Source organism: Marmota flaviventris, chromosome 14 (assembly GCF_047511675.1).
Source record: "Marmota flaviventris isolate mMarFla1 chromosome 14, mMarFla1.hap1, whole genome shotgun sequence".
Classification (NCBI taxonomy): domain Eukaryota; kingdom Metazoa; phylum Chordata; class Mammalia; order Rodentia; family Sciuridae; genus Marmota; species Marmota flaviventris.
Genome location: NC_092511.1, coordinates 68,178,722 through 68,194,920, shown reverse-complemented (window position 1 = coordinate 68,194,920; position 16,199 = coordinate 68,178,722). Strand labels below are relative to the sequence as shown.

The 16,199-nt window shown below is 37.8% G+C and overlaps 1 protein-coding gene across 4 annotated transcripts in view; it reads right to left on the bottom strand.

The window, feature by feature from the left end:
• Ctnna2 (catenin alpha 2) overlaps window positions 1–16,199 on the bottom strand; it is a 983,267-nt gene that overhangs the window by 50,353 nt on the left and 916,715 nt on the right. For all 4 annotated transcript variants that reach the window (XM_071601249.1, XM_027943787.3, XM_027943788.2 and 1 more), the window contains one exon: window positions 1,279–1,460. In XM_071601249.1, the coding sequence (XP_071457350.1) occupies window positions 1,279–1,460 (182 nt within the window). The remainder of the gene's footprint in view (window positions 1–1,278; window positions 1,461–16,199) is intronic.

The window sequence follows — 16,199 nt, the reverse complement described above, 5'->3', positions numbered from 1 at the left end:
ACTAAAGTTATTTCATTGAAGTCAAAAACAATTTTAAAATATTTGGAGAAAGAGCCAAGCATGTCCTCAAGTACATATTGGCCAGAGGCAAAGGGTAAAGGGGATGACGCAGAGATATTCCATGTTTTATTATAACCTATGATCAATTCTGGCCTTTTCTTATTAGAAGCATTCAACAACCATTAAAAACTTGGTCACCCAAAAGGTGATGTCTTGATACTATCATATATCTTACATAGTTTAATAACAAAAACCATGTTGAATCACTAAAACATCTTATGAAAAAAAAGAGAAAAAAAAAACATCTTGTGTATGTGTCTCTGTATTTAAAAAAAAAAACAGAAAAATGATAGCTTACATTAGTTTGGCAGCATAATTTATACTTGAATTACCTCTTTGAATTAAAATTTTTTTTTCCTGTGAAATTAATAAGACAAGTATTATTTCACTATTTTGCAAAGAAATAATGACAGTAAGATACTTGCCCCCAATCCCCTGATAGCCTAACTAAAAATTTAGGAATGTTCTCCCCTTTTTGCTCTCTCTGTGCGGTAGGAAGAGCAGGAAGAGTTGTCACTGCTTTTAAAGAAGAGATCAAAGTGCAGTGGTGGAACAAGCAATGACCCCTGGTGAAGAAAAGGCTCCTGACAAATTCCTGAGTGGTCCCTTGATTTATCAAAAGTAGTGATCAGAGCCAAAGGGAATAACAATCATACAGATTTTAAGTTCCCTGACAAACTTCTAGGATTTTAGATTGTTGTACCCAATTTTTGTATGTAAGGGTAAATTTGAGTAGAAATTTATGCTAGATCATGAGCTAAAATTACAATACATACATGTGCACACGCACATAAATACACACATACACACACAGAATTTTTCCAAAAGAATATTATCATCCAAAGGAATATTAACAAATCTTCAAAGTGATATTGAAACACATTCCAAAATAGCACCAACCAAAGATGAATCACCCATCCTCTGGGATTTTATTTTATGACTTAGGATAATTAAAGTAATAACAAATTCAAAAATGAATCTGTTCTCTTTGACCAAAAGGACCTATTATGCCAGGAATTACATCCAGACCCTTTTTACTTATCCACGTAAATTTATATGAAACCCTTAGGAAAGCACAGCACCTTGCTTTGATACAGTATTTTAATTTTTCAGCAGGTTTTTACATGTCCTCTCAAGTACATATTTGCCAGAGGCCAATAGGTCTGGGTTTAATGAAAAAAAAAAAAAAAACCTTCACCTGCTGTGTCTGGGCCTCACCTTGTGAAGTCTGTCATTTCCATCATGATCATACACATCTGCTTGGCCAGAACAATGATGTCATTGCCGCTGTCGTCCCACTTGGCCACTTCAGCGTCCAGCTTGCTTTTCTCTTGGTGGAATATCTCCACCTGCTCAGCTATTTTTGCCTTCTCCTCTTGTGGTAGTTGCGCCATGATGGCCTGTGTGGGTTACAGAACAAAGTGTGACTAATGGTGAGACAAGGGAAGTGCAGGCTGTAGTTGACTCTGCCTCCTGTGGATGGCAGAGCCAGTCCCTGACATGGTCTATGAGATGCTCTGCCATTCTAGAAAGTATGTCTCCTCCATCCCAGGGAGGCCAGGAGCACAGGTTGGTGAGGGCCCCCCAATTCCCCATGCCCTACTCCCATATACAAAAAAAAAAAAATACACAGAGACATCCAAAGTACACGCACACTGACAGTAACAGAACTTCTCTGTCTCTTTGATGACATATGTTTGTTCAAAAGAATCTATTCTTGACAATTTTTATATTTGGTCTCAGGAAACTTTTACCAGATGAAAGAATGCACCTCTTTCAACACTGAAATCTGTTCAGAGATGGGGGAAAAAAAAAAGAAAAAAGGCCTTCTGTTGCTGGGAAGGAGAAGAATTTTAAACAATATCTGAGCATCCAAGTTGGGTGGGGTGGGGGAGACTTTTCATAAGTGTAAATGAAGGCACCTACAGAAAGATGCCAAACAGACCTACTTAGGGCATTTCAGGGCGGCATGCCTAATCTCAGCATTTCCCACTTCCTCTCTAGAAATCCAGGATGACCATGGCTCACTATAGAGCTTTTGAGTGTGTACACAGAGGGGTCACAATGGGAGAAAGTCAGATTAAATATCCCTTATCTGAAATGTTTTGAGACAAGTAGTGTAGTAGTGTTTCAGATTTGATGTGGGTTTTTTTTTTTTTTTTGAGTATTTGCATAGACTGTACTGGCTGAGCATCCTAATCCAACAAACCCAAAATGTTCCAAAATCTGAATTTTTTTGACTTATTGTCATTCACCAGCTTTTGAATTTCAGAGCATTTCAGATTTTGTATCTTGAGATTAATGATGTTCAACATTGTACAGAATTAGGAAACAAAGGTCAATTTTCAATACTTGCTGGGTAAGGGAATATAGAAGAGAAAGAACTGTAGGCTTCCTTCTCATTATTCACAGATTCTTCATTTGCAAATTTGCCTACTCTCTAAAATATATTTGTATACTCAAGATCAATATGTGCCGCACTTTCACAATCACTTGCAAAAAATGGGAAAAGCAGCAAAAAATTTGAGTCACCCATGTGCATATTCCCAGATGAGGTTGAACAAGGCAATTCTCTGCCTTCCCATTTTCAGGTCTCATACTGTAAACAAGTATCCTTTTTGTGGTCTATTTAGTGCCATACTTTTTGAATCTTTGTATACTTTGCTGGCGATTTTGCTGTGTAAAATGGCTCCCAAGTGTAGTGCCAAAATGCTGTGAGGTGCCTTACAGAGAAAAATTCATGTGATAGATAAATTCCCTTTAGGCACGTGTCAGTGCCATCGGTCTTGAGTTCAATGTTTATGAATTAAGAATGTAAACTAACACCCATTAAACATGGCCATGCATTAATTGGATGGAGAAAAGATTTTGAATTGCCATCTCAGGAATCTATCCTTATATATCCCCTTATGTATTCGCTCATTAAGCATTCCTAGCTACTTTATAGAACATAATTACCAGAAATAACAAGAAATGACGGTATTGGTTTAACACCACTTCTGTAGCAGGACCAGAATGAAACGTTGGACATCACCTCATGAAACCCTCCCAGACCACATGCAACCTGGTTTGCAGATAGAAGCCTGTGGCTACTTGTTCAGTACTTTCTCTACTTCTGGAACATCGGTAATTTCCAGGAGAGAGACAAAAAAGAGTTTTGATTTGGGGGATCAATAGTTTTTTCAGTGAACAAGTAAAATTACTCAAGGGAACTGTTATCTAAATGGTAAAGCTCCACCCAACACAAGTGAATTATGTGGAACAAAGACAGCTGAGGTATTACAGAAATATTAGTGGACATGAACTCATGAAAACTGGAGATGTCACTAAGTTGGGTTAAGACCTAATTGTTGCGTGAATCGTATCCTTAATTTTTTCAGACACAAGATAGTAGCAATAAATAATTACCTCAAAATCTTATAATGGGCAGCAAATGTTTTGTCCACCAAAAAAAATGAATGCCAACACGTGTGGTATTATTGTTTACATTACAGGATAATTTTTGTTGCCTCTAGTTTTCCTTTCCACCTCTCCTTAGCTTATTACTCAGTTGTCAACAAGAAAAGGGAAGATCCCAGAGTCCATGTGGTTAGTTATAAACTGAAGATTGGCCTCATTGCTTGTGTACTTACATGCATACTGGAGCTGTGATAGTCTGTGTACACATAAGAACAATCTACTTTTAATCATTGTAATATCATTATTATCCCCATTTTATTAAGGATGATATCGTGGCCTAGAGAAATTGATTTAATTCCTAATATTACACACAATTTATAAGCTGTAGAAATTTAACTCAAACCCAGTTAACACCTTGTGCACAACCAGCTCACCATACGAGAACATGTAGCTTACATGCTCCACAAGGATCCCTGGTGCAGTCAGCAAGACTCACTGAAATAAAAAACACTGCACACCAAGCTGTGTATCCTGGTGCTGGGTTTCATATATCCATTGAAAAGATGTCTTCATATGATTGGCATGTGTCTTTGGACAAGCGGTTACCCAGATGCTGCATCTTCTTATTAACAAGCAGTCAGGTCTACTAACTTCCATGCATCCTGTTGGTGACTATTAAGTATCAGTGTGTGCATGTGGGCAAATTATAACTCATACATTAAAAAGAAAGAATGTATAAACAGTCTAGCTAAAATATTTAAAATACTGAATTTTGAAAAATATTTAAGGAGAGATCCAACATGGCGGCGGGTGGAGAGGCAGCGCTTTCAATACCCCCTCAGTGATGGGGTCAGAAAGACGCATAGATACGCTTAGATTCTACTTGCGGAGAATCTCCTAGAAAAATTCCACCGAAGAGAGACGGGCCGGGAGTTACTAGGATTTTGGGAAGTGACAGTTTGCCCCAGATGAGTGAATCCCCGCCATAAGACACAGAGGTCCAGATCCGCCAGCCGCTGTCTGTGCGCCGCAGCTCGGCCGCCCGCCCGCCCGCAGCCACCATGACTGGGTGGCTAGCCTCCGAGACGCAGCTTGGCAGGAAGAGGTCTTTAGCCAAGCCTTCATGAAATAGCGAGCTGGGAGCTGAGGCCAACTGGGGACGGACCAGTCCCACCCCTCCCTTCGGACACTCCGGCAAGGAGCCTGGGGCCCGCCATAGCAGAGAGGTGACGTCATCGGAGTTCGGCCATTGGAATTCCTTCCAAGCGGAATCCACTTTGGCAGGTGTGTGACTCCCACCCCATCCAGATACAAGCAGCCAGGAAACCTCAGGGATCTTTCTGGGGGCGTGTCTGTAGGGAAGCAGAGGGGATTCCCGACCCCCAACCCCCCATATCACCAGCAGTGACTCCCAAGGTCTTAGCCGCCAGTTTACCACAGCACTGGGGCTTAAATGGGACGCGTGGTGGGGCTGTAAGTGTAACTAGATCTCTGGGGAACCGCTTCTGGTGAACAGGACCTGGCTGGCTGGCTGACAGGAGGAAGGGGGGGAAGGGCCGGAGAAGTGAAACGGCTCTGGACTGACAAGACTGAGAGTCTTCCAGGAGCCGCCTTACAGGGATTGATATCGGCACGCAGAGGGCAGAGGCTCCGCTCAGAGGGCAGAGGCTCCGCTCGGAGGGCACAGCTCCGCCTACTGGAAGAGAAGAAAATGGATCTCTAAGACTTCAATTTTTTTTTTCTTCTTCTCTCTCTGTTCCTTTCTCCCCTTTTCCTTCTTTCTTTCTTTCCCGTTTCAAGTTTTATTGTTCTTTCCATTCTCCTCTAATCTATCTCTCTCTCCTTCTTTCTTTTTAAGAGCACCTTCATTCCCCTACCCCCCAACTTTCATCCCAAGCATTACGTCTTCCATTACGTGTAATTGTCTAAATGCAAATAGATGAATGTTTCGAGGCTGTCTAATGGGCTCCTAAATACCTAGCTACTACCAACACCCTGATCCAATCGCCTGTTAGTATCCCCCTTCAGTAGAGCAATCTTCTAAAGTAGCCAACACATACTAACCCTCATACCATCATAGCACCTAACCTAAACATATAGTCCTAAGAACAAACAACAAATCACTATATGCATACAGAACCCAGAAGCCTTTTATGAATTGAATGAATCAGCTTTAAAGTACAATAAAGCCCAACATTTCTAGGCATAATCTCCCACCACAAAGGAGAGACAACAGAGATATACAAAACCAAAACAAATTTATAGGAGAAAGCAATTACACAGCAGTCAAACACAGCTGGAAAGTAACGTGAACAACATGAAAAAACAAGGGAAAAAAGGATTACAAACAATGCAGGACAACTTAAATCTACAGGAGGACCTAGAAGCATCAGAAACATGGACAGGGAAAGAACTCAAGGCATACCTAACTCAGATGGAACGGAATATTAGAGAAGACATGAGACAGCAAGTCCAAGAATGAAAGTATATTTTGAAAATGAATTAAACAAACAAATTCAAACTGCAAAGAACGAGCTTTACCAGGAGATAGAGATTTAAAAAAAAAAAAAAACAGTAATCCTAGAAATGCAGGAAACCATAAACCAAATTAAAAACTCTAACGAGAATATTACAAATAGACTAGATCAAGTAGAAATCAGAACATCAGATAATGAAGACAAGGTTTATCAACTTGAAAAGAATATAGTCAACACAGAAAGGATGCTTAAATCTCACGATTTAATATGATATCCCAAGAGTTATGGGATATCTTAAAAAAACCAAACTTGAGAGTCATTGGGATAGAAGAAGGTATAGAGGTTCAAACCAAAGGAATGGACAACCTATTAAATGAAATAATCCTAGAAAACTTCCCAGAGATGAAAGATGGAATGGATTGCCAAATCCTGGAAGCCTACAGGACCCCAAACATTCAAAACCGTAATAGACCAACTCCAAGACATATAATTATGAAGATAGTCAACATACAGAACAAGGAGAGAATATTAAAAGCTACGAGGGAAAGGAGGCAGATTACATTCAGGGGTAAACCAATTAGGTTAACGACTGATTTTTCATCACAGACTTTGAAAGCGAGAAGATCCTGGAACAACGTATTTCAAACGCTGAAAAATAATGGATTCCAACCAAGAATACTGTATCCAGCAAAATTAAGCTTCAGATTTGACAATGAAATTAAAATCTTTCACGATAAACAAAAGCTAAAAGAATTCACAGCCAGAAAACCAGCACTGCAAAGCATTTTGAGCAAAATACTACAAGAAGAGGAATTGAAAAATAGTGCCCAAAATTAACAGTGGGAGGTATCTCAGTAAAGGGGGAGAAAAATAACCAAAGAGGAAAAACTAGCCCAACTAAAATAAATAAATAAATAAACATGACTGGAAGTACAAACCATATTTCAATTGTAACCTTAAATGTTAATGGCTTAAATTCACCAATCAAGAGACATAGGCTAGTAACCTGGATTAATAAAACAAATCCAACAATATGCTGCCTTCAGGAGACTCATATGATAGGAAAAGACATACAGAGGCTGAAGGTGAAAGGTTGGGAAAAATCATACCACTCACATGGCCCTCAGAAGCAAGCAGGAGTGGCCATACTCATATCGAATAAAATCAACTTCAAACCTAAGTTAATCAAAAGGGATAAAGAAGGACACTATATACTGTTAAAAGGAACCATCCACCAACAAGACATAGCAATTATCAATTTGTATGCACCAAACAATGGTGCTGCAACGTTCATAAAACAAACTCTCCTCAAGTTCAAGAGTCAAATAGACTACAACACAATAATTATGGGTGACTTCAACACACCGCTCTTGCCATTAGACAGATCCTCTAGACAAAAGCTGAATAAAGAAACTATAGAACTCAATAGCACAATCAATAACCTAGACTTAACCGACATATATAGAATATATCAACCATCATCAAGTGGATACACGTTCTTCTCAGCAGCACATGGATCCTACTCAAAGATAGACCATATATTATGCCATAGGGCAACTCTTAGTAAATATAAAGGTGTGGAGATAATACCATGCACCATATCTGATCATAATGGAATGAAACTGGAAATCAATGATAAAAGAAGGAAGGAAAAATCCTGCATCACCTGGAAAATGAACAATATGCTACTGAATGATCAATGGGTTACAGAAGACATAAAGGAGGAAATAAAAAAAATTCTTAGAGATAAATGACAATACAGACACAACATACCGGAATCTATGGGACACAATGAAAGCAGTTTTAAGAGGGAAATTCATTTCCTGGAGTTCATTCCTCAAAAAAAGAAAAAACCAACAAATAAATGAACTCACACTTCATCTCAAAGCCCTAGAAAAGGAAGAGCAAAACAACAGCAAATGTAGTAGAAGACAAGAAATAATCAAAATCAGAGCGGAAATCAACGAAATTGAAACAAAAAAAACATTGAAAAAATTGATAAAACTAAAAGTTGGTTCTTTGAAAAAATAAATAAGATCGACAGACCCTTAGCCATGCTAATGAAGAGAAGAAGAGAGAGAACTCAAATTACTAACATACGGGATGAAAAAGGCAATATCACAACAGACACTACAGAAATACAGAAGATAATTAGAAAGTATTTTGAAACCCTGTATTCCAATAAAATAGAAAATAGTGAAGATATCGAAAAATTTCTTAAGTCATATGATCTTCCCAGATTGAGTCAGGAAGACACACACAATTTAAACAGACCAATAACAAAGGAAGAAATAGAAGAAGCCATCAAAAGACTACCAACCAAGAAAAGCCCTGGACCGGATGGGTATACAGCGGAGTTTTGCAAAACCTTCAAAGAAGACTTAATACCAATACTTTTCAAGCTTTTTCAAGAAAAAGAAGGAGCTCTTCCAAATTCATTCTATGAGGCCAATATCACCCTGATCGTGAAACCAGACAAAGACACTTCAAAGAAAGAAAACTACAGACCAATATCTCTAATAAACTTAGATGCAAAAATTCTTAATAAAATCCTGGCGAATCGAATACAAAAGCATATCAAAAAAATTGTGCACCATGATCAAGTAGGATTCATCCCTGGGATGCAAGGCTGGTTCAATAAACGGAAATCAATAAATGTGATTCACCACATCAATAGACTTAAAGATAAGAACCATATGATGATCTCAATAGATGCAGAAAAAGCATTCGACAAAGTACAGCATCCCTTTATGTTCAAAACACTAGAAAAACTAGGGATAACAGGAACTTACCTCAACATTGTAAAAGCTATATATGCTAAGCCTCAGGCTAGCCTCATTCTAAATGGAGAAAAACTGAAGGCATTCCCTCTAAAATCTGGAACAAGACAGGGATGCCCTCTCTCACCACTTCTGTTCAACATAGTTCTTGAAACACTGGCCAGAGCAATTAGACAGACGAAAGAAATTAAAGGCGTAAAAATAGGAAAAGAAGAACTTAAATTATCACTATTTGCGGATGATATGACAATATATCTAACAGACCCAGAAGGGTCTACAAAGAAACTGCTAGAGTTAATAAATGAATTCAGCAAAGTGGCAGGATACAAAATCAACACGCATAAATCAAAGGCATTCCTGTATATCAGCGACAAATCCTTTGAAATGGAAATGAGGACAACCACTCCATTCACAATATCCTCAAAAAAAAAAAAATACTTGGGAATCAACCTAACAAAAGAGGTGAAAGATTTATACAATGAAAACTACAGAACCCCAAAGAGAGAGATAGAAGAAGATCTTAGAAGATGGAAAAATGTACCCTCTTCATGGATAGGCAGAACTAACATCATCAAAATTGCGATATTACCCAAAGTTCTCTACAGGTTTAATGCGATGCCAATCAAAATCCCAACGGCATTTCTTGTAGAAATAGATAAAGCAATCATGAAATTCATATGGAAAAATAAAAGACCCAGAATAGCAAAAGCAATTCTAAGCAGGAAGTGTGAATCAGGCGGTATAGCGATACCAGATCTCAAACTATACTACAGAGCGATAGTAACAAAAACAGCATGGTACTGGTACCAAAACAGGCAGGTGGACCAATGGTACAGAATAGAGGACACAGAAACCAATCCACAATATTACAACTTTCTTATATTTGATAAAGGGGCTAAAAGCATGCAATGGAGGAAGGATAGCATCTTCAACAAATGGTGCTGGGAAAACTGGAAATCCATATGCAACAAAATGAAGCTGAACCCCTTTCTCTCACCATGCACAAAAGTTAACTCAAAATGGATCAAAGAGCTTGATATAAAATCAGAGACTCTGCGCCTGATAGAAGAAAATGTTGGCTCCGATCTACATATTGTGGGGTCGGGTTCTAAATTCCTTAATAGGACGCCCGTAGCCCAAGAGTTAATAACAAGAATAAACAAATGGGACTTACTTAAACTCTCAGCAAGAGAAACAATAAGAGAAGTAAATAGGGAGCCTACATCCTGGGAACAAATCTTACTCCTCATACTTCAGATAGAGCCCTAATTTCCAGAATATACAAAGAACTCAAAAAATTAAACAATAAGATAACAAATAACCCAATCAACAAATGGGCCAAGGACCTGAACAGACACTTCTCAGAGGAGGACATACAATCAATCAACAAGTATATGAAAAAATGCTCACCATCTCTAGCAGTCAGAGAAATGCAAATCAAAACCACCCTAAGATACCATCTCACTCCAGTAAGATTGGCAGCCATTATGAAGTCAAACAACAATAAGTGCTGGCGAGGATGTGGGGAAAAGGGCACACTTGTACATTGCTTGTGGGACTGCAAATTGGTGCGGCCAATATGGAAAGCAGTATGGAGATTCCTGGGAAAGCTGGGAATGGAACCACCGTTTGATCCAGCTATTGCCCTTCTCGGACTATTCCCTGAGGACCTTAAAAGAGCGTGCTATAGGGATACTGCCACATCAATGATCATAGCAGCACAATTCACAATAGCTAGACTGTGGAACCAACCTAGATGCCCTTCAATAGATGAATGGATAAAAAAAATGTGGCATTTATACACAATGGAGTATTACGCAGCACTAAAAAATGACAAAATCATGGAATTTGCAGGGAAATGGATGGCATTAGAGCAGATTATGCTAAGTGAAGCTAGCCAATCTTTAAAAAACAAATGCCAAATGTCTTCTTTGATTTAAGGAGAGCAACTAAGAACAGAGCAGGGAGGAAGAGCATGAGGAAAAGATTAACATTAAACAGAGACGAGTGGTGGGAGGGAAAGGGAGAGAGAAGGGAAATTGCATGGAAATGGAAGGAAACCCTCAATGTTATATGAAATCAAATATAAGAGGTTGTGAGGGGAAAGGGGGGGAAAAACAAGGGAGAGAACTGAACAACAACAGATGAGGTAGAGAGGGAAGATGGGAGGGGAGGGGAGGGGGGATAGTAGGGGATAGGAAAGGCAGCAGAATACAACAGTCACAAATATGGCATTATGTAAAAATGTGAATGTGTAACTGATGTGATTCTGCAATTTGTATTTGGGGTAAAAATGGGAGTTCATAACTCACTTGAATCAAATGTATGAAAGATGATATGTCATGAGCTTTGTAATGTTTTGAACAACCAATAAAAAAAATTAAAAAATAAAAAAAAGAAAAATATTTAAGGTCTTTTTTGTATGCTTTAAAAAGATGTATAATATACAAAAGAGTTTGTCATAAGCTCACATTTTTGGTACAACATTAATAACAAGGCAGTCATTCCATTGTATTTCAATAGGCTCAGATATGAAGAAGTTAAATGTACACTTTTTTTTTCCTTTGAAGCATCCCTATTTGATGTCCTAAAACTCTCCTAGACTCATTTGTCCTCCATATATAAAAGAGCTGATCATTTTATTTAGATGGCACAGGTCCTTAAAAAAAACAAACAAACACAAAAAACACAACAGACTAGTGGCAGACTCAACACTCAACATTCAGTCCCCAGATGGAAAACAATGTACCTTTCATTATCCCAAAAGGTTAATTTGTGCATGGAAGGGTGTACATTTTTCTGTCAACTACAGCACTTGAGTTTCCAATGCACAATTTAGTGCTTGGATATTATCTGCCTTGCCTTGCTCTCTCATTAATTTCTAGTAAAGCCCTGCTCCTGGCTTCTCTCTCCTTTCTTAAGGTACAGACCTTCATATCCTGCTCGGCCCAGAAACCCAATAAATACCTTTTGATTGACTGCTTAAACATTTTCCAACTCACTGCATCAACATAATTCAAGAGGAATTGCCAGAAATGACAAGCATTTTCTAAGGACACAAGTCTGAAGGAAAACTGGCCCTTTCAAAGCAGATTCGGACAGGAAGATGTTATTTTGACTGTAGGGGTACTCGACCCGCATAATGCACTTAATGATGTGTGACTTGGGTGCAAGTGTCATTACATTTGTTTCTGCTTATGTAGCTATCAATGATCTGGAGTATTTTCCTAAATATTCTTAAAATGCTCTTGGCTTTTAAAAATTCATAATTGACCTTTTCTGAAACTGGAATTTAAAAAAAGGTTATCTATAAACAGTAGATCACAAACTGCAAAATTTGCAAGTTAATCAAATTAAAATTCAACACATGAGTTTTAATTAGGTCTTATCAATGTAACTCAGCAGTTTGAAATGTTAACACATTAAAGCCGTTCTAATGTGAAAAAAAATATACAGGCTGGCCACATTAAAATCAAATTCAATACAAAATATATAACATGCAATTGTTCATTTCCTCAAACTAAGGGAACATGAGAGAAATTATTTTCATAGCCAAGGGGAAAGGAGACAAATCAGCTTTTCTGTTTGTGTGATGTGATCACCCGGGCAGTCTGAGAGTTTCTGCTGCTTCCATCCATTCCAACCTTGTTCTCCAGATTGTTGATCTGGCTGAGCTGGGGCTCAAATTGGGGGCATCAGAGATTCAAATCCACATGCAATGCTACCCTTCACCCCAGGTTCCCAGGCTTTCCTCTGAACAGTCAACCATCTGTTTTGATTAATGTAATAAACTCTATCTGTTAAAATGAAAGAAGAAATCACTGATACAAGCCAGCAAACATTCAAATAGATCTAAATCTCCAGTTGAACCTAAATCTCCAGGGGCATTTGATACAGTTATTTTTCCAATCTCTGGGAGAAAAATAACTTTTGAAGTGTATGGGTCCCAAACTGGCTAGGCTTCCCTACTTAAACACAGAGTAAAGAGTCTAATATTAAGCCTTCAAGTACAAGAATTTTTTTATTAAAAAATGATTAAAGGGGCTAAAACCACAATGAGCCCACTTTTACTCACTTAGTTTTAAAGCATAAAAACAAATATAAGTAGTTAAAAAGTGGGTCATTTGACTGGAATTAGTGTCAGGCTAGAAAATGAAGTGAATCAGAAAATTGAGGTAACTTTCCCACTAATTCAAATAAAAACCCCCATGATTGCCTGAATTATCCAACTTTTTTAGGCAAAATTACTTGCCAGCCTTATAATGAATGACTATCTCAAGCTAGAAGCATCATCATCATCACCAGCTTAATAATCTCAGCACAGTTATATGACACATCCTGTGTGGTTCCTTATATAATGTGGTTCTCCTAATGGTATTTGGAGGCAGAAAGCTGTGCATCATCCCTCTATATGCAAAGAGCTGAGGCATAGAGAGGTTAAGAGAGTGACCTCAAAATTGCACAAATTTACCAAGCACATATTTTTAAATCAGATCTATATGACTCCAGATAATACATTCTGTTGCCAAGGTTAAGTGTCCCAAAGTGTCACGGACCAGTTTTAACTACATCCGCCTGTGAAGAAAAGGTTTATGTCACATATAAGCCGGGCTCAGTGGCACACACCTATAATCCCAGCAGCTTGGGAGGATTGTGAGTTCAAAAGCCAGCCTAAGCAACGGGAGGCGCTAAGCAACTCAGTGAGAACCTGTGTCTAAATAAAATACAAAATAGGGCTGGGTATGTGACTCAGTGGACAAGTACCCCTGAGTTCAGTCCCTGGTACCCACTCTCCCCCCGAAAAAGATGGCACATCTAGGATCAGAGGGCAAGATAACCTTCATGAATTATCAGATTGCTGTCATCATTACCTATTCCCATTTCTTCTCTTGCACCCCCTTAAAATGTAGATATTTCAGACACCATGTAACCCAGCTATCCCATTCCTTGGTATTTATAGAAAAAAAAACCTAAAATCAGCACACTACAGTGATATATGCATAACAATGTTTGTAGCAGCACAATTCAAATTAGCCAAGTTATGGAACTTGTCTAGGTGCCAGTCAACTGAAAAATAAATGAAGAAAATGTGGTATATATACACAATGGAGTTTTACTCAACCATAAAGAAGAATGAAATTATGTCATTTGCTGGTAAATAGATGGAACTTGAAAACATTAGCTAAGTGAAATAAGCCAGACTCAGAAAGTCAAGGGGCAAATGTTTTCTCTCAAATGTGGAAAATGGAGAGAAATGGGGGGAAAAGAAATAAAAAGGGGGATCTCATGAAAATAGAAGGGAGACCAATAAAGTAGAGAAAGGGGATTGAGAGGAGGGTGAAGAACCAAGGGCATGGAGGAGGACTAGGGAACAAAATCAATCAAATTTTGCTACAACCATGTACGACTATAGCACAGTGAATACAGCTTTTACATATAATTATCATGCATTAATTAAAATAATGATAATAATAATAATGGAAGGGGGGCACATATAGTAGAACAAGTAGATCAGGGAAGGGAGGAGGGAAGGGAAAGGCGAGGCACAGGGGAATGAATTGATCAAAATAAGTTATGTGCATGTACAAATAAGGCATAAGGATTCCCACTATCATGTAGAATTATGCACCAATAAGAGAAATGATTTTTTTTTAAATGTAGATGAACAATAGACAAGGACATACAAGGGAAATAAGAAATACTCTAATTCCAGAATTTGACAGCAATGTTGAAGGAGGGTATAAAAAAATGTATTTCCCACTTTATCCTCCTTTTAGATTAATTTATCATTTACAAAAAGGAAGAATTTCTCTGAATGAGAACACAAAATAAGACCATTAACATGGAGGAATGGCTGCTGAGAAGGCTAATGCCTCTTTTCAAAGACAAAGTTTGCCTCCTTCACAATTTTGAACAGCTTATCACACTTTGCTGGTCAAAAGTTCGACCATCTATCATCTCAGCAATTCAATGCACCCTCTTATTTCCAACTTAAGAGCCATAATTCTACTTCTCCGATTTGTCATCATATAATTACAGGCTAAAGTAGGCTGACTCAATAAGTAATGCTGTCTGCTGCAAGTTAATCACATGGACCACGTGACAGATCTCAAAGACAAATTTGCAAGTACTACATTATACAAGTACTTTGTTCTTACTATCTTGGGCCATGTTCATAATTCATGCTGCAAAAACTTTCAAAAAAAGAGGATGGTGTGAAAAATGATAAAGACAGGGGGCATCTAAATTTTGTTCCCATCCATGATCATTGACTATGTCTAATGTAAATAGTATGCATGAAAGAGAGGTATACTGAAACTCTTTTCTTCCTTGTAAAAAGTGAATTAATCTTTCCATTTTGAACAGATGGTGATTTAAAAACATACATAAGAAATGTGCACTATATCTTGATCTTTGAGAAAACTTATTTGTGGAACCAGGCAAGTGTCCATACCAACTTGCAATCAGTCAATGAAATTAACTTTGAATTGATTAATGTTTGGATGAATTATTCAAACTCCCCTTTTGTCATTGAGATAAAAATGCTGTTTTTACTTAATTTTGAAGAAGAGTTTCTTTGATTGATTAATTAGCTTGATGTTGTGCCAACATAGCCTCAAAAGATTCCTACTTAATGACCTTCCCAATTTTTAACATTCTAGAGAAGACTGAATAGTCTGCAAGGAATTTTCAAAGTAGGAGGCTCTGGGCCCATTTATGAACCTTCTATTGCTGCCATCCCATGTGATCAGAGGTATTTCTTTTACGAAGATTAATAAGTATCAGAGTGTCTTTTACTGAGCACTTACTACATGGCAAATATTGTGCCTATTTATTTCATACTCAAAGAAATCCTATCACATAAGTCTTTTAATCACATTTTATAGAGGATGGGTCTCAAACTCCATGAATTCAAGCAATGTGTAACTCTGAGCATGGTCCTAATTGTATGTTTTATAATCCAAGTTCAAATCTATTAAAATCACTGTGTCTTTGATGTTCTGACTTTTATATTCACATTTGTCCTATCAATATGTGTCCATATTTTCTGGGCCATTTGATGGCTGGGTGAGACTATCAGATCATAAAGCACATATATGAAATGTAGTGTTAGGTACAAAGTCTTTCTTGATTCAGCATCTCCTTTGAGTCCTCTTCATTTTAATCTCTGATTGGTTGTTTCCTATTTTGCTTATTAGACAATTCCCAAAGTACAATGAGCTTTCTAGGGTCTCCAAATCTCTTACCATCTCTTTCTCAATCTCATGCTTCCTCTTCAATAAGTAAAACTTAACACAGATAATTAGAGTATCTAATTCTCAGTTATACTATAATTTGTTTATTTTTACTCAATGGAAACTGAGACCTTAAAGAGAGGGAACTATCACTCTTTTACACAATGCCTAGGGATTTTATCACTCATTACCTGCCTAGATTACTTATTTCTACTCTGCAAAAGATACAGGTAATCTGACTGATCCAA